Source organism: Pimephales promelas, chromosome 21 (assembly GCF_988280905.1).
Source record: "Pimephales promelas chromosome 21, fPimPro1.hap1.1, whole genome shotgun sequence".
Taxonomy (NCBI): Eukaryota; Metazoa; Chordata; class Actinopteri; order Cypriniformes; family Leuciscidae; genus Pimephales; species Pimephales promelas.
Genome location: NC_142789.1, coordinates 2,730,809 through 2,750,950, shown reverse-complemented (window position 1 = coordinate 2,750,950; position 20,142 = coordinate 2,730,809). Strand labels below are relative to the sequence as shown.

The following is a 20,142-nucleotide window of genomic DNA, read 5'->3' as shown; positions in this document are numbered from 1 at the left end:
TTTATTAAAATTGTCTGTGAGGGACTAAAAAATGTTTTTTGTTGAATTGAAAAATTTAAACACATTGACAGATTCATTGAATTATTAAAAAAAGAGAGATGTCTGCACCCTGAATTGAAAGCTCCACAAAATTATGATGCATTTGAGCAGTCAGTGTGTTTGGTTGTAAAAATGTTCTTGGAGATTAATCATGTGTGTTTATTGCTCCTACAGCTGAGCCCAATTTGGACCCAGTCTAGTCCAAGGGTATAAGTCTGGCCTGGAAATTTCTTACATTATCATTACATTTTTAATGCAAGAAAAAAAAGAAAAAAAAAAGAAATGCATTCATCGTTTTGCTTTTGACTTACACTGAAAAATGCCTCTTTCAGTTCTGTTAACATTATAAATGCAATGATTTCACATTTCAAGTGAAAACCGTCCGAGAAGTGCCTAGGTTGTGCCTGCAGGGAGTGACTGACCATATGGATGAATGATAGAGGATGAGATCAGGGGCTCAGGAGACTGGGAAAGGGCTGGGCTGGGTGGAGCTCAGATGAACTGACCAGCTTCATGTATAAAAGCCCCTCAGTCTCGCATCCTGCCGTGACTCAGCTTTGATCACAACAGGCACACGGACCAGAAGAAGAGAGGAAGATACACTAGTTTATCATTCTAAAGTACAAGGATTATAGGCAAAATCATGAGTCACTCCTCATATCATCGCACCTCTTATCAGCGCACTTTTGGGCCGCCTGCCTATAGCCCAGTGTCCAGTCGCGTAGGAGGCCGCTACATCTCCTCCTCCACACCCGCCCGCTCTGTGGACTTCAGGAGCCGCTCCAGCGCTCCGGGCCCCCGGCTCTCGTATGATAAAGTGGACTTCTCTCTGGCAGAGGCCGTCAACCAGGAGTTCCTGACCACGCGCAGCAACGAGAAACGAGAACTGCAGGAACTCAACGACCGCTTCGCCAGCTTCATCGAGAAGGTGCGCTATCTGGAGCAGCAGAACTCGAAGCTGACTCTGGAGTTGGGTCAGTTTAAGGAGCAGCAGCAGGGGCCGTCGGGACGGGTCAACGAGCTGTGCCAGCAGGAGATGAGGGAGATGCGCAGACAGATGGAGCTCATGGGCAACGATCGAGACCAGATGCAGGTGGAGAGGGACAACCTGGCCGAAGATGTGGCCCTGCTCAAGCAGAGGTGTGTGTGTGAGAGAGCTTGTGGGGTGTGTATGCATGACAGTGACTAGTGTAAGTGGATTGTTCACGCAAAAAATTACATTTTTTAAGCTTTGTCTCACCCTCGTGTCATTCCAAAACTTGGAATACAAAAGAAGTTAATGTTATTGTATGTTTGTTTTGACAAAAAAAGTTAAAAATAGGCTTATATGTTTGGCTGAAGACATGAGGATGACAGAATTTTCATTTTTGTCAAGTCGGTAAGTAGTTTTAGTTTTGTTGAGTAATTTCTAAGTGTGGGAGGATATTTTATAACATTATAACTGCTGTTATAATAATGATACCTGTTGTATCATGATTCTGGAGGATAATAATATCAATTTATTTGGATGCATTGGGATATTATGGATACAAATGAGTATGTACACTGTAAAAAAAAAAACAAAAACAATATTTTGAATTAAGCATTGCATTTTCCTGTCATAAAATTACCAGTTGCCCCTTTTTTCTCTTTTTCTTTTTTTTTTTACAGTAAACTTGGGATGTCTGTTAACATGTTTACTTTGATACAGAGGAGTTTGTATAAAAGAAAAGCTCTTTTGCTTTAGTGGAGAATATCTGAAATGTGCAGATTTCATTAGAGGTTAGATAAGATTAGGTATGTAGCCTAATGAAGTTCATGAAACATGGGCGTGGCAGGGAATGAACGAGACAAAGACAGACCGCTGCAGGGATCCTAGCTCCTATCATCATCCAGACTGCGGTTCACAATGGTAGAGACATTTACTTAAAAATCATGTCTAAATCATGTCTAAATCATGACAGACCCAATTTCATGCGTGTAGCCTACTGTAAAAACACGAAAGCTCATACCGATGTGCCACTCATCACTGTTTAAAACGACCTTAACCTCAACACTTTTTGAACTATATTAAAGTAAAGTAGTCGCTGTTTCACACCGTGCACGAATTGAGAGTGGACACGAATCTGCAGCTCACGGTAATAATGACAGCATCAGGTCCGCCATGTTCCGTCACGACTACGGTTAAGTTACTGTCAGTCAGGCTGGGCGTTTTCCCCGAGGACACAAGGTAAGTGCTTCTTCAAAAAACTGAGGAGAAAGTATAATATGGTATGGTATGGTAAAAAAGTATAGATACCCATGGATACGATTATTATTATGCTTTCGTTCAATAAATGAATATTAGTCATTTTAAGAAAAAAGGTTGAACAAATTGCAACAGAACTCAACTGATTTTGTATCCTCAATATGTCCTGACTCCTGAGTGAGGAAAAACTATTCAACAAAATTCTACAAGACATTTTCATCTGCTATACCCAATGGCCAATGTTTAGATCTGTTTGGTATCTGTAGGCAAATTAGTTGCCTATGTAATTCGATTATGCACCATATTTGTGCTAGTAGCCTACAAACAATTGCAAAAAAACTTGTAATACATTTTTTGTTTGTCTTGATGTAAGTAATCAACTCAGTGACTTTCATGATGATATCTAATGGTTAAAATTTTATCACGTGAGAAAAAGAGTGTATGAATGGGATATATTTGGGTCTTTTTCTAATGGGATTCTTCTGGGCTTTTTTTCCAGGACATATTTTTTTACTAAGGACATATTGAGGATACAAAACCAGTTGAGTTTGCGTCTGTTGCAATTTGTTGCAAGGTTGACCCCCATTTTGGCTTAAAATGACTGGACTGTATGTTTTAAGGCAATGTTTGTACAATGAAGAACTCACTACATTAATATGGTCTTCTAGAAAAACCGTGGTGGTTTGGTGATGGACAAATGTGACTTTGGTGTTCAGGACTGTTTAGGCCTACTAGACCTTTTAGCCAGCGGGTAATTTCTGAAAATTGTGTAGGTCTAAAAATAAAATTAAACGATTGTTATTGCCCATTACAATAGAAAGACAATTACTACTAATGTACTAATAACAAAAACACAACTAGAACATTGCCAAGACTTATAGTAGCCTAGGTAAAGATATATACAATTGAATTTATCATATATGTAATGTCAGGCTTCTATAATAATGTTTTTAAATTATAAGAAAATTTTAAAAGGAACTTTCTAAGCATAGGCCAAATTTATGTCAATATATTGTAATGTAAAGATTATTTTTAATTATTAAAATATTGATTATGATTAGTTTTCCTTTCAGTTTAAGACATTTGACTCTTAGGTCAGTACAAAATAAGTGACAATGTGAGGCTGTAGTTGGACACTAGAGCCAGACCGATTTAATGGCAGGCCGATATTACTGGCCGATATTAGGCAATTTACCAAACTATCGGTATCGGCAGTTATAATGACCGATAAATTAATATTTCAAAAATAAAATAAAAACGTACGAAACACGCTTCAACCATGTCATGAGTGTTGGAGTTGTAAAGTTTGTCCACCAGAGGGCACTCTACACCGTCCCCGTTTGCAACACTCGTGTATAACGTGCGGCGCCACAACCTGCTGATCCAGGTTGCTGGTACCTTATAAGGCAATGTAGGGACTAATTAATATTTTATTTATCAGAACTTTAATATAATTTGATGTTCCTCTGATGTAATTTGATTTGATGTTCCTCTGTTGTGTTGTGAAAGTAAAAGAAACAAGTTTATTTTTGAAAATTTTTAACATATTATTTTAGTTAAAACTCATTAATAACTATAAATAACTAATGTTAGGGAAATCTGTTAATGTTTTGTTGCACGTTTCTGGAAAAAATAAAATAAAAATATCGGCCGAAATATTGGAATATCGGATTTTAAAACCAACAAATATTTGTATCGGTATCGGCCTTCAAAATCCTTTATCGGTCGGGCTCTATTGGACACCAATGATATAAAGCAGAGGGACTGTATGATTTACTTGCATGCTATTGCTGTCCTGTGGCAAAACATGAGGGTGAATGGGTTTTAGACCAAACGTTGAATAGAGATTGAGTGTGACATGGTGCACCAGTGAGTGGTGAGATATTTTGGTAATCAAACGAATCGTGCCAGAAGAATGACAGGAGATGTCATGTATTATGTCTGGTTTCTCTGAATCAACTTGTGAGATTTATTTTATATTACATTTTATGCATGGCCATTACAACAACCAAAAGAACGAGTTTACAAAAACACTGCGTTACACAGGCCTCCTAACACATCCAGGAGCGAGATGGATCTCCACACTCGGGAGATGAACTGCAGACCGCGGTCAGACACTGTGTCTTCCCAAAGGCTGTAATTGATAATTTAATGTAATTTGTAATGGATTGCTGTCTCAATGGCAGTGCCGAGGCCGTTCAACTGCATTAAATGACAATCTTTGGAGAAACATTCGACGATGAGCACACCGGTGAACTCATCTGACGCCGTGTAATTGTGATGAAATCCATCCAGAGGTGTGATAAGGGATGACGAGGAATGGACAGAGGAAGATGTTATGGAGATTTGGATGGCCACTGAGAATGTAACAGTCTAAAGCCCTATTTGGATGGGATTAGTTTAACATGGAAGGGTGGGTTAAAGTAATTATTACCAGAGATTGTCAGTGATTATAGTCTGAATGTGCAACGTCAGTTATCATTATGGACAATATCAGATTTGGCAACCTTCTGTAAAAAGGTCATGCAAAATTACCTCAAGTACTAATCCCGTGCAAATAGACCCACTGTGTAACCCCTGACCCGGGTCCTTCTCACCCCGGTTTGTGCTGGCCTCGAACCAGGGTCTCCAGCGTGGGAGTCAGGTGCTCTAACAAGAAAGACTGCAGCCTCAGAGAGCCTATTGAGATCAGAGGAGTGAGGTTTATGCCGAGTTCAGACTTCACGTTTTTCAAAGTAGTCGGGTCGCTGTTCTTTTCACACTGCATGACTATCTTGGCCAGCATTCAGTCGCTGCTGTGTTCACACTGCACGATGGATCGGCGACAGAAGCTTTCACACTACAATAGGAAGAATCGCCGACAACTCTGTCTAGCACGCTACGCGCAAACTACGTATGTTTCACAACAAACACACGCGAGATGTGACAAGGAAACAACGCGACATCACACGTGCAAGACGTTAGACTTTTTCTTTTTCGACCCGGTTGTGATACAGCTTAGATGAAACGTCAAACAGACACGGGTGCTCCTGCCAAATTTCGACAAATTTTTCTTAAATTTCCTGGGTCCAAATAGACCGAGAAGAAGCCTTTTTCTGAAACAATGCCATGCTTGTTGATATGTGATGTCCTGGACGACCGTTATAAAAAAAATAAACATGCTAGTCTTTTTGTCGTGATGTCGTGAAGCATCGCAGACGCGACGTAGGTTGTCGCCCACTATGACACACTATACGAGATGATACGACCGAATCTTGCGTCCCGACGCCCGTTGACGTTTACGAATCCCCACGACACCCTACGTCAAATGGATCGTGCCAAAATCAGGCTAAAATCGTGTAATCTGAACCAGGCATTACAGTGATATCAGGAGAATAATGGAAAGTTTGCTTTGGCTATACAGCAGATCTACAAGAAAATAGTGTCACAGTCCTGCTTAAGTAAGTTCAGTGATGATTATATTTTGTGGTAAAACTTTGTGGTGAACTTATTAATTTAGTTCATCTATCTATACAGTTGCCCGTGATGTCATCGTCCAGCTCAGTTCACTTCTCATATAATGGTGTCAATGAAGGCAGATTAATGATATTGTTGAATATTAAATGTTCCCAACTAAGCAAGCCAAAAGCAAGCAAAGGCTTGATCTCCTCTATGCCTCAAACACGACTGGGACAGTTAAACACACACTCTGAGAGGAACGCGAGTCTTTGAGATTGGTAGTAATATATTATGAAATGGATACAGCAGTAGTAGGACTGCCTCTACGTGTTTGGACTGTAAAATGATTCGCTTATTAAATTTGCCATAAGAACATTTCTCCCAGACGGTACTAATGTAATCTCAGATGCTTTTAAGCTAATCAGTTTATCGGTTCTCTGAGTGTCTGCCAGCTTAGATTTTATATTTATATTACGACCTCCACTTCAGGCATATAGTCTTCAAGGACGGTTTCTTTAGTCTCATCATGGGGGCAATTAGCATCACGCTGGTTCCCTTGACAAAAACACAATAGGATGTTTCCATAGGATTTTGGATTATTGCTAAAAAAAAAAAAGCTCTGTGATCAACAAACGTTTATGATACTTGCACGTTTTGTTGATCAAGATAATTATCACAGATTAACACAACTTTTATGAATTTTCCTAAATGCATTCGCCAGAAGTAAAAAGCTAAAGTTAGGCTATAAACGAACCACAGCACGTTCCCACGACTTCAACGTCACCATCACTAAGCTTCACTAATCTAAAAACGTTCTCAGAACGTTTGAGTTAGAATACTTTATAAGAGCACAATTATAAGCATAAAAAGTCTGTAAAGCGGATTAGAGCATTTAGCCACTTGTTAGCAACCACATTTTTTAAAGACACGCAACAGCTTAAAAAAAATCGTGAGTGGGGTTAAATTTATGTATGTTATGTCGTAGAATAAAACGTGATCACCACAGAGCTTATTTCAGCCATTCAAAAAACCCATTGACGATGGAACCGAAAGTGCTATAATGCAATTCGCTTCCGCGTTTTGGCCTACAAAGTGATGTCATACCTGTACCACTCTATGACATCTTCACATATCCGACATCTCTGTCCAATCAGTGACCTGCAGTGTCACATTTTAGCATCGGCACGGCTCGCGTGAAAGTCGACCGAGGTTTTCCTGTTTAAGTGAGCCGTACCGTACGATGCAGTGGAAAAGCGTCATTAGTCAGAAATGTTAATGCATAGCTAAAGACTTCAGAGAATGTCACAAAACACAAATACTCACCCAACACAATATCAAATAATGGATAGATTACAAGATTAAAGGGTTAGTTCACCCAAATGAAAATGATGTCATTAATGACTCCCCCTCATGTCGTCCCAAGCCCGTCAGACCTTCAGAACACACTTTAAGATATTTTAGATTTAGTCCGAGAGCTTTCTGTCCCTCCATTGTAAATGTATGTACGGTATACTGTCCTTGTCCAGAAAGGAAATAAAGACATCATCAAAGTAGTCATGTGACATCATTGGGTTAGTTACAATGCTTTGAAGCATCGAAAATACATTTTGGTCTAAAAATAACAAAAACTTGCTTTATTCAGCATTGTATTGTCTTCCGGTTCTGCTGTGGATCCCTTTAATGCCAAGTTTTTTTTATAAAAGTGTGTGAATCTAACTGCACACTAATGTATAAGTTGGTGTTCTGTTGCTCCCAAAAGGAAAAGGTTTTTATTATCATTATTGAAGTGGACTTATATTTTCTCTTATTTGTTTGCAGGTTAAATGAGGAGATGCAGAAAAGACAGGAAGCTGAAAATAACCTGACTCTCTTTCGTAAGGTAAAGCGATAATGGAAATTATATCTTGCAATATGCACTTCTACTGATTATTGACTGTTTTTTTATTATTTTTAAACAGTCATTATCATACAGTGGGTTTAAAAAGTCTACACACCTTTCACAATGTCTTTGGGCTAAACTTGCGAGAGAAGAAAAAAGAAAATTCTGTCATCATTTACTTTTTTTGTTTCACTGAAGAAAGACCCATCATATTGTTTTGGATAGACGCAAGTGTGAGTATATGATGACAGAATTTTCAAAAGGGGAGATAAAGTGCGATCATATAATAAATATATAATAGTGCTGCTACTAATGTTTACATAATAATATCTAGAAACAGATATAAAAATAATGGCAACACTTTATTTTAGAGTCCAATACTTACTATTAATAAGTTACTTATTAGCATACATAATATTAGGATATTGGCTGTTTATTAGTACTTATGAGGCACATATTAATGCCTTATTCTGCAATCCCTTAATCATACACAATACTTAAACTTTACAACTACCTTACTAACTGTTAATAATAAGCAGTAAAGTAGGAGTTTATTGAGGCAAAAGTAGTTAGTAGTGAAGATGTGTTCCCCATACTAATGTGTGACTGTGTGTGTATATGAAGGATGTGGATAGTGCTACACTCGCCCGTCTGGAACTGGAGAGGAAGATTGAGTCGCTGATGGATGAGATTGAGTTCCTCAAGAAGATGCATGATGAGGTGAGAGACAAACAGATCATAAATGAACCGTTTATATTCTTAAAGGAGTAGTTCACTTTCCAGGACTCCAGGATTTTCTCCATTTAATGGACTTCAATGGGAACCATTTACTTTTAAAGGGTTAGTTCACCCAAAAATGAAATTTCTGTCATTCATTTCTCACCCTCATGTAAGACCAAACCTGTTCGTTCATCTTCAGAACACAAATGAAGATCTTTTTGATGAGATTTCTGTTTCTCCATTGACAGCAGCACAACTACCACTTTAACACTTGTATTAATAATTTCTGAAGAGACATGGTGGCTTTATAAGAGAAACAGATTTAATTTAGGCTTTTATGTATTTTATTCTCTCAAATTTCATTAAAATATCTCTGTTTTGAAGATGTACGAAAGTCTTACAGGTTTGGAACGACTTTTTCTGGATTACTATATTATATACTGTACTACATAGATTACTTTCTTCTCTTAATGAACCTGAAATGTTCTTTAAAATGTAATTCTAAGTCACTGTTTAGGACCTGAGAGAAATAAATGTAAATGAAATAATTGCTTGTATTTTTGAAAACATGTAGGAAATTCAGGATGTGCATGTGAGCGTTCAGAACCAGCAGCTGAAGATGGAGGTGATGGAGACGTCCAGCCGGCCTGATCTGACCGCAGCGCTGCGGGACATCAGAGCTCAGTACGAGACCATCGCCACCAAGAACATGCATGAGTCTGAGGACTGGTACAAGTCCAAGGTGAGTGTGTGTGTTGTACCGATGACAGCACAATACTGCTATACATACTGATCATCTACATGTGTGTTCTCTGTTAGTTTGCAGACCTGAACGATTCAGCCAAGCGTAATGCTGAGGCAATGAGACAGGCTAAACAAGAGGCCAATGACCTGAGGAGGCAGATCCAGGGCCAGAACTACGACATTGACTCGCTGAAGAACACTGTACACATGAAACCTTAAACTCTTGTTCTGTAGTCGTTATATTTCAAGGCCGTAACCAGGTTTTGGACATTGTGTGTAACTATACTCGCTGTTTAAACTAAAACATTCGTCTTCTGTGAACAGTAAGGCCAGTGTTGCCAGATCTCACTAGACAAATAAGCAACCAGGCCGGTGAAAACAAGCCCAAAACAAGCGACTTTTTCTCATAGACAATAGGTTTTGGGACGAGAAACATAAATAAACCGTGTGCACGCTTTTACAATCCGTGGCGGATAGTTTTAAACTCTGATTTGTCAATTTACATCCACGTGGACCGATAAACGTGGTAAACTGTGCGCAGGTTTGTAAAACTGTGCACACGGTACAGTTTATTTCTCTTCTGTAATGAGGCTTGGTTGTCCATCTAGATCTAGTGTTGGTATACTGCGCCCAAATCTGACTCAAAGCTCATTTTTGAGATATCAACCTAAAATTTGGAACACAACTTCTTCAGATTTTTGGCTTACATTATCTTGCAGTTTTAGAGTAAAATATATATTTTTAATATATATATATATATATTATATAAAATAGAAATAATTATATTTGTACATTGTTCATTTTCATAAACTCAAACTTATAACTTTTTTTCCGTTTCACTTTCATAATTTCATTATACTTCACTTCAAAAATAATTTGGCAAATGTCTTTTTTAAAACAAGACCATTCTTGAATTACAACCATTTAAGTTTGAATAGTGATTTTCATGTCTATGCGAAAAAAGGGGGAGTGACAGTTAAACGATATTAAACTATAATATCTAATATATAATTATTATATAAAACTCTCCTACAGTCCAGTCACTATCAGTTGCGACGGTCCTAGCACGTATTTCCATTTTAACATCACTCACTGACGTTTTCTTAACCAGAAAAAAAAAAAAAAAGCCTCTGATTGGCTAGAACTCGTTGCCATCTGGGTCAGAGCCAATTAGAAGCAGGATGTGAGTGGGGAAAAATACTATTTGAATTGGGAAAGGGATAGAGGGAACAGGCAAGACAAACTCCTATTTTTAAATAACGTAAAAACTATATGCTTGGCAACGAGCTGGGAACAAGCCCAAATAAGCAAATATTCTTTAGAAACAAGCCCAAAAAAAAAAAAACACGAACCGCGACTACCAATACTTGCAAGCAACTTTACAGAAAAACAAGCCTAAAATCGCTTATAATAAGCGGACTTGGCAACACTGAGTAAGGCCCGCCTTCTTTGATCTGATTGGCCTTTCAATCATTTTGACATTGTCAACTTTTTGGCAATTTTTAATTATGACTATGGCGGTTACGGCCCTGTTATAGTTAGCTTTATATAAAAACAATACAAGTCTTTGGGACTCCCTTATTTAGATGCATAATTGCGTGTGTTTGTGATGTAGAATGAGGCTCTGTCGAGGCAGATGAGAGAAATGGAAGAGCAGTTCGCCGGAGAGGCTGGAAACTATCAAGATAGTGTAGGGCGTCTAGAAGAGGAGATACAGCGCCTGAAGGAGGAGATGTCACGCCATCTGCGGGAATACCAGGATCTGCTCAATGTCAAGATGGCCCTGGACATCGAGATCGCCACCTACAGGAAGCTTCTGGAGGGAGAGGAAAACCGGTAGGAGTGACGCCAGTGAGACGCTTCAACAGTTCTGCATGGTTTACTCTTGATAACTGATGACCTTTGCACTTTGTCTTTCAGAATTACGGTTCCTATCATGAAAATGCCTTCAATGAGTGGTGGGCAGTTCAGTGGTGGTGAGTCTATCACAGCTTATAAACCAATGACCTGGAGTGTTTATTAGGGGCCAAGAACCGAAGGTGTGTAGGCACATATTGTATTCGTTGGCATTCTTATTATTATTCAGTTTCTTCTTCTTCCGCTTTTGGCAGCTCATAGAACCGCTTGCAGGATAGTTATGAAATTTGGCACATAGAGAGAGAACAGTCTCAGCTGTCATCATAGCAAATTTGGAGCCTCTCAAAAAATGTAAAAAAATATATATATATTTTTCCTCTTATTCCTTTGCTAAAGACGATTCAATTCATCATGAAATTCTTTTTGCCATTTTTAATTTTCTGATTTTCGCAAAAATTTAACCAGATCATCTTCAGACCATGCAGATAAAAAGTTATGGAATTCAAGTCGATTCGTCAAACTGGTTTAAAAAAAAACGTGCTAACAAATTCTACTTAGCGCGTGCAAAAATAGACATAAGGCTGTATCTCCTCAAAGCTTTATCGTATTCAGACCAAAGTTGGTCCATGTCATCACAAGCATGACCTGAGGACACATGCTGCATTTTGGCACAGCGCCACCTACTGGTCGGGAGATGCAAAAAATGTTTTCTGATGTTTGTCCAAAAATCCTAAAAGTGCCGTAATGCCGAATCGAATGAAATCCACTTTTCCCATATCGGGCTACATCAGTTTGGTCACAGCGCCACCTATTGGTCGAAAGTGACAATCCATTTAAACTTTTCTATTGACTGTATTTATACTTTTTCAGGCATTTCGCCTAAAATCATCTTAATTTGCCTTTAACGGAGTAGTTCACTTTTAAAAAAAACTTTTGCTTATAATTTACTCACCCACATGTCATCCAAGATATCGATGTCATTCTTTCTTCAGTCGAAAAGAAATTAAGATTTTTGATGAAAACATTACAGGATTTTTCTCCATATAATGGACTTCAATGGTCCAAATGAGAGTTTCTGTGTAGCTTCAAAGGGCTTTGACGATTCCAGACGTCGAATAAGGGTCTTATCCAGCGAAACGATCGCTCATTTAAAAAAAAAAAAAAGTTTTATAAGCTCAAATGGTCGCCTTGCTCTGTTCTGTGATGCGCGTTCGTGACTCTCCTGTTCGAACTCGTTCATCAAAATGAATGAATCTTTTTTCGTGTCATCTGGTTCATTCAAAGAACGAATTGAACGAGTTGACTCGGGAAAAGATTCGTTCATTTTGATAAACGGGTTCGAACCGGAGAGTCACGAACGCGCATCACAGAACAGAGCAAGGCGACCATTTGAGCTTATAAAACTTTAAAAAAATGTTTTTTTTAAATGAGCGACCGTTTCGCTTGATAAGACCCTTATTCATCATCTGGAATCGTTTAAAGCCCTTTGAACAGTTTGCACATAAAATGTCTTTTGGACCTTGAACCCTTTGGTTCCCAGTAAAGTCCATTATATGGAGAAAATCCTGAAATATTTTCATCAAAAAAATTAATTTCTTTTCAACTGAAGAAAGAGAGACATGGACATCTTGGATGACTTGGGGGTGAGTAAATTATCAGCAAAAGTTTTTTTTTAAATTGAACTACTCCTTTAAGTGCTCAGTGTTGCAGTTGGTCTGATGCGCCCAGCCATGGTGGCGTGACATATTGTGCCCTTATGGAACCATCAATGCTAATAAAATTATGATTATTGAATTTTTATGTCACGCAATTTGTAATTAGTAACGAACTGCAGTTTATAAGTAATGACCACAACTTTGAAGTTTCAAAAAGCAAATAAAGGCAGCATAAAAGTAACCCATGCGACTCCATCCATCCCAGATTTCAGAAGCTCGCTATCCATAAAAATCTACCCCTTTTCACTAAAAACTATGTGATTTAATAAGATCACAATGTCAAGATTCAGAAGACAACTGTTTCCAGGTCTCCACTCAAAACATAACCATTTCTAAAACACATTCATGATTCATCAGTGTCACCATTTTGAAAATCTTTCTACTACTAAATCATAAGTCTTTGAATCATATTTGCGGTTTGATGTCTTTGAACAGATTATGGTCAATTTTCTGATTCTGGAGCTGGAAAGAAAGTCTTGATCAAGACTGTGGAGATTCGAGATGGAGAGGTGAGGCACTCCATCTGCAGATCTAGTGATTCTAATGAAGTTCAACAATAAAAGAGACCGTATTTCTTATTATTTACATTTTACTCAAGTTATGTTTAATGTTACATCTCTCTACATTTAAATAGTTTTGTTTTGTTTTGTTAAATGTATATTTGCAAAAACACAGACAGCAACATAGTGTCGGGATCCACACGCACCAGATGTGGGCCAGATCCGGGCCGACGCTGTGTTGCTGTCTGGGAAACATCTGATTGATTCATTTGCTCATTCCTCAGGTGATGAAAGAATCTACAAAGGAAAAGAACCGAGATGAGAAGAAAGATTCACAGGGTCAAGGAGATTAGAGCGTCTAGATGAAAAAAAAAATGCTTGAGTTATTGATTGTGTGTCGCAATTTTAAATGGACTCTTAAGAGTAAAATTTAGAGTGATGCTTGTAGTGTAGTGAATAATCAGCAAATGTGTGACTCAGTATTGTGTACGATGGTGCTATTAACATATATGTGCATAACATGATGACTGCCTTATCTGAATAAATCATGTGTGTAGACTTAATGTCACTAACTCTAACAAACATCAGAAACAATATTTCAGAAGTTCACGTGTCAGTATAATCTTCAAATAAAAGAATGTAATGTGAATGTAAACAGATTTGGCTTGTTGTCTATAATGGAGGGTTATGACCGGTGATACAAAAGACAAACAAAATGTGCTTGGTCTTCATCAATTAAAGGGAATGATGAAGAACAAGGAATGACACAAGGAGAATTACAGATGGGTTTGATCTTGAAATTTAACTAGCCATTGAAGTTCACTTTATATTTAAATAAAACCTTATTGAATTATACTTTGCTTTGATGTCCACTTTATATAGACACTCTACTAACTATAATTAACTTTGCAACTATTTCAACTAACTCAGAATATTAGCAGACTGTTAGGGTTTAGGTTAGTAGAATTAGTTGACATACATGAAAGTTATGTAAAAGTTACATAAAAGTTACTTCTATTCAGTAGAACGCCTGTTTGGGAGCATCAAAATAAAGTCTACTAATACTTTAAAGGGTAAATATCATGCTTTTAAATCATTCATTTTTACATATAAATCATACCGTTGTGGTCTATATAAAACATAACTGCAATGCTTGGGTCTGAATTCCTCATTATTATAGCTCCACAAGCCCCTTTTCTACCCCTTTTCTGATGTGCCTCTTTGAGCGACCCGTTTCAAAGCGGCCCCTTTAAATAAAAAGGAGTTGCGTCATACCCCGCCCACTCTCCAGATGAGTCGATGGCGTTCGGCCATTATTGTAGTTTGATTAGAGATACCTTCAAAGAACATTTTTATTCACACGTTAATAAAATGTCAACAACAGAAGACTTGTCCATCAAGCCATACGCCGCCTTCACACTGGCAGTGGAAATCAGCTCCACAATACGTTCCCAACGGACGTCGTACTACACAGTGAAAGCGTCGGACGCGGGTAGAACAAAAATGGCGGAGAGATTAAAGTTTGATTCTGTCAGTTCTGTATGATCTCTCTGATGAGGGTTATGCTGCATGAGGAAAGTTGCTCAGGACGTTGACATGTCAGGTCGGCTAAAAAATGTGATATAGTGGTCAATAGTTCAATGTCTACCTTCAATTTAATTGTATTAACTGCCCTTATAAACGTTAGAAAGTCATGAAAATAAAAAATGACATGACAATTTATCGTTATAAAATCATTATTTATTTTATTAAAAGTTAATAATTCAGGTTTGTATATCAGTACCATAGCAACGCTCAACTTCCGCTGGAATTGTCGGATAGGAACCGTCCGTAGCTTTTCGCACGAGTTCAAATTTTTGAACGCATCCGGATGACCAACGGACACGATTTTCTTCGCACCGCACTCGGTCGGACCCGTTTCGGACCCATTCGCATGCGGTCTGCGAATCTCCATAGGAAATGAATGACTTCCGGTCGTTTCGCAGCCGCATCGGAGCTGATTTCAACTGCCAGTGTGAAGGCGGCGTTTTATATTCGAGCCAGAGCGAGCGAGTTGATAAAGACGACGACGAACCTGCAGAACAACCACTTCATATGGATGTATTGGTATGTGAGTTAACTGTTTTGTGTTATAAGTGAAAGTCGACTATTTCTCTTGTTAAAACAAGCACACTGACAAGATAAATGACTACGGTCTAATCTTACCACAAACAATCTGTTTTGATAATATGATACGTTTAGAAAAGCATCAGAAAACACAGCAGCTTAATGACCATTGATGAAACTCAACAATAGCAGACGTGTAACGTTACTTCAAAACAAAAACAAAGAAAGGCAAAGGTACTGCTAAACCATGACCACCGTGTGTTTTAAGAAAGTAAAGTACTTGAGTTTTATTAACGATATTTACAGCTTATCGAAATGCTCTGTTTGTCGTCTCCAAAGATAGAAGGAATTTTACCCCTCATTCAGACGAAGTCAATCGGCAAACCCTTCTTTATACTGGCGGAGATTGTTGAAGTGGGAATCCTTGAAGTGCTTCAGGTCACTAACGTACATCCAAAAACCGAACATTTTGACTTGCCCTCTCGTAACTTCTGCATCATTGAGCTCGGACTACAAAATCGGAGCGAGAAATAATAATGGCGGATTGCTCGAAGTGTTGGACCGGTATGTCTTTATTTGGCAGTTCCTCTGCAAATTTATTTTTATTTTGTTTTATTTTTTTTATTGCAAATGAAAACAACAGTATACAAAGTATACAAAGCATACAACATTAATATTACCCTTGCCAGGGGGTATCACATACATTCAAACAAATTGTAAGTAATACAAATATTTCTCGTTTTCATAGCCTTTTTGTTCAAAGAACCACTAATTAATTTTATATATGATAACATATCACAATAAAAATGTTTAAAGGCCGGTTTTTGTTTTATATATTTGCATTTGTGGATATAGAATTTAGCTTGCACAATTACTAAATTTATAATAAAAAACATATCTTCTTTACTTTGTTTTCTAAAAAAACAAAACACAACATTTTCCCACTTCAATGTAAAGTCCTTGTAAAGTTCTTTCATAATAAAGCTGCAGAAGTCCTTCCAGAAGGTTGTGGAGTGTGTGCAGATCCAAAAAAGGTGCTGGGAGGGTCTCAGGGTGATTTCCGCAAAAAGAACAGTTCACATCAATGTCCCTTTTGAATTTCGTCATATAGTGGTGGTTAGCAGGGTAGTACTTATGGATAATTTTGAAAGAAATTTCCTTGACTTTGTTAGTAATAAAAAACTTATTGGGAATTGTCCATACTTTTTTCCAGTTAATATCATTGACAAAAGAATTCCAGTATGAAACAACATATGGGATAGATATCACTTCTTTCTGAAACAAAGACCGTACATATTTATTGTTATTTCTGGAAGAGGTCAGACACATTTTACCTATATCTGAATCGATTGGATTATAGAAAGGAACAGAAGAGATATTAAAATCAACACTTCTAAATAGCATTTTGACACCAGAAGGTATAGCATCATATACTATTGCATATTCTTTCGGTGTGGCTGGAAACTTATAGGTGTTTAAAAATTCTGTATAAGACATAAGTTGTCCATCACTATTGAACAGTTGAAACGCTAAAATGATCTGTTTCTCAATCCAGTTAGGAAAAAATAATGACTTATTCTTATATAGAATATCTCGGTTGTTCCATATAATATATTTATGGGGAGAAAAGTTGTGCTTATATATGAGGAACCATGCTAACAAAACTTGTTTGTGAAATAAAGAGAGCTTTTCCGGTATTTTGTCTACATTGTAATTGCAACCTAATATGAAGCTCAAACCACCAAATCTAGAAAATATAAAGTTAGGAATAAAATTCCAAATGGAAACAGGATTTTTAAGAAATTGTTTGGCCCAGTTGATTTTAAAAGTATTGTTTAGAGTATCAAAGTCTAACACATTTAGCCCACCATGTTCATAGCTATTCATTATAACACTTTTCCTGATGTAATGTGTTCTATTCTTCCAAAGAAAATTAAATAGCATACAATCAATATCCTTACAAGTTTTGTTGTCTACATGAACAGAAAGAGCAGCATATGTGAGTCGAGCCTTCTGCTTTTGAGAGCAAGACTCTCCCTCTCACTGTTAGGTCTCTCTGCAGCCATTGATTTAATTTGGTTTGTGTTTTTTTAAAAGGCGGTGGAAAGTTTAATAAAATTCTTCTCTTTTCATCTTTACAAATGATTAAGCCTAAATAATTCGCTGCCTTTCGGCTTGGAATCTTACAAATATTCTGATCCTTACAATCTTTGACAGGTAATAATCGACATTTGCTTAAATTTAAGGTCAAGCCAGAAGCTGTGGAAAATTCTTCAATAATTTTTAAGGCAATAGGCACCTGACTGGCATTCTTAAGAAAAATTGTCGTATCATCAGCTAGTTGGCTGATGCGTATTTCTTTACCTGCTATGTTAATACCTTTCATGATGCTATTAGAGATATGAGAGGCAAGAATTTGCATGCAAAGTAAAAACAAATAAGGGCTGATTGGGCATCCTTGTCGGATCCCACGTTTAACATTAAATCTTGACGTTGTACCGTTTTTCATTCTAACGGAGCTATTAGCATTTGAATACAGGGCAAAGACAGCATTACAGAACATATCACCAAAGCCAAATTTTTTAAGAGAGAGAAATATGAATTCATGCTCAATAGAATCAAAGGCTTTGTAGAAGTCTAAGAGAAGGATAAATGAGTCATCCTGTATCAGATCGGAGTAATCCAAAATGTCAAAAACAAGTCTGAGATTATTAGAAATATGCCTATTCTTCATAAAACCAGACTGAGTTTCGTCTATAATACCATCTAATACATCTTTTATTCTTTTGGCCAACACTAAAGCCATAATTTTATAGCCATTGTTTAAAAGACATATTGGTCTCCAATTGTCAATAAAAAGCGGATCCTTATTAGGTTTTGGGATTAGAGTGATGAGGCCTTGCCTGAGACTCGATGGAAGAGTACTCCTTTCAATACTTTCGACAAATACTTTTAACATGAAAGGTGCTAGTTCCTCTGCAAATACGGTGACGCTGTAGGTCAAAAAACGTCATAGAGAACAGAAAAATCTGAACAGGTTGAAAAATATGACCAATATAAAAAGATATAAACGAAGCACCTGAAGAGAATAATTTCATCTTTTCTGTACTTATAAACACTCCGAATATACAACAAAATGCATTTAAGGGGTAAAAAAGTGGATTTTGCATGATATGTCCCCTTTAAGGACTGGTAGTTGACATGTAGTTGTAAAGTTACTTGTAGTTAGTGGAATATCTAAAGTGGACCATCGAAATAAAGTGTAATTCTTTTGTTTTGATATAGCCTTGTCGAGTGTGTTGTGTTCACTCAGCTGTCAGGTCTTCTGTGTTCGAGCTTCCCACTTCGTCAACAATGGATACAATTTATGTTTGATTATGTTCCTGAAAATTACGATCGTAATTTAGCTCTCTTTGCTGTGCATTTACGGAAGACAGCTTCCAGAATCTCCACGAGTTCAACACCGAATTCAACAAAAAACTGTTACTAAAACGTGAAGCAGTTCCAACTTTAAAACCAGAGGCAGTTGTTGTTGGGCCACAACCTGTAAGTAGGCTTAGACTTAATCATTTTAAATGTATTTGCATGTATAATTTCAGATGTAATGTTTTAGTTTTGTCAAATGCCAGCGCTGGCTTTAGATCCACTTAGTTATGCTATTTTGTGTCTACGACAAACGCGTACAAACATTTTGGATCTGAATTTGTATATGTACTCATTTTATAAATGTATTTTTCATGTATATATATTTTATCATCACTTTGTGATGTAAGAACAGGTTCGTTATGTGTGGGTGATGAAAGGAGACACAGGTCGGCGAATACTGGGACTCGTGCACTTTTATTTACACAACTCTTAACAGCGTGAGGTCGTGCTCAAATAAAGTTAACTCAGAATGTCAAAGGCAAAAATAAATAATAGGTGATAATACTCTTGCCACTGATCACAGCTTTGCCGAACACGGTTGCAGTGAAAACTCTTCCCGCTGAATAGAGTGCCGAAGTTACGACGTCACTCTGTAGGCCAAAACGTGGAAGTGAGTTAGCATTTTAGCACTACCGGTTTGTTCCCTCGCTCTAAAGTCTATGGGATTTTTGAATGGGTTTTTGCTAAATCGCCTGAAATAAGGTCTGTGGTGAACAAAGCCTCTAAATATTTTCACGTTTTGATCTATGACATAAAACACACAGTTATAACCTGCTTATGGTTTTTTTTCAACTTTATTGTGTCTGATTGTGTTTTTTAAAATCTTTAATATAGGCTTCAAAATGTATAAATTTTGTATTAACTTGTAAAGATTATCTTGATAGACAAAACGTGTAACGTTATAATGAAATGTTGAAATGTATGAAAAAAGAAAAACCACGAATACATGTTATATTGCACCCCATAAACACAATCATGCAAAGAAAAAAAAGCAGTCAACCCCCCTTTTAATTTTGACCTCAACATAGTGACTGGCACAATTTACCTTAAAATACCCCTAAAAAAGAGTGTAAAATGTTTTGTTGTTTAACAATCCCAGGTTTTTTATACAAGTAATTGGCATTTCAGTTTACCAACGGACATTATGTGCGGATCTAGCTAACAGTATCAAAATAGATGTATACATTTTTAGGTCACACTTAATTTTAAGGTTTCATTGTTACAGTGTAATTATACAATTAAGTGCTATTAATTAACATATACTTACTATAGGGTTAGGAGTAGGTTGGGGAGTTAGTTGGATGTAATTATGCACAATTCACTGTTATTATTATAGTAATTAACAAGGACACTAAAAGTGAAATGATTTTTTTTTTTGCATTCCTAATATAATCCCAAAGGATGCATATTAATATCTTTAGACCTCAAACACATAAGGCAAACAATACAAATCCTCAATCAAGCACATCAAGACAGATAAAAGAGAGAATC

The 20,142-nt window shown here is 37.2% G+C and overlaps 1 protein-coding gene across 1 annotated transcript; it reads left to right on the top strand.

The window, feature by feature from the left end:
- The first annotated feature begins 575 nt into the window (after nt 1-575).
- prph (peripherin) lies at nt 576-13,974 on the top strand. Its single transcript, XM_039663348.2, has 9 exons — nt 576-1,179; nt 7,523-7,583; nt 8,208-8,303; nt 8,878-9,045; nt 9,123-9,248; nt 10,663-10,883; nt 10,968-11,023; nt 13,055-13,128; nt 13,404-13,974. The coding sequence occupies exons 1-9, from the start codon at nt 683-685 to the stop codon at nt 13,470-13,472; spliced, it is 1,368 nt and encodes a 455-aa protein (XP_039519282.1). The 5' UTR covers nt 576-682; the 3' UTR covers nt 13,473-13,974.
- The last annotated feature ends 6,168 nt before the right edge of the window (nt 13,975-20,142 follow it).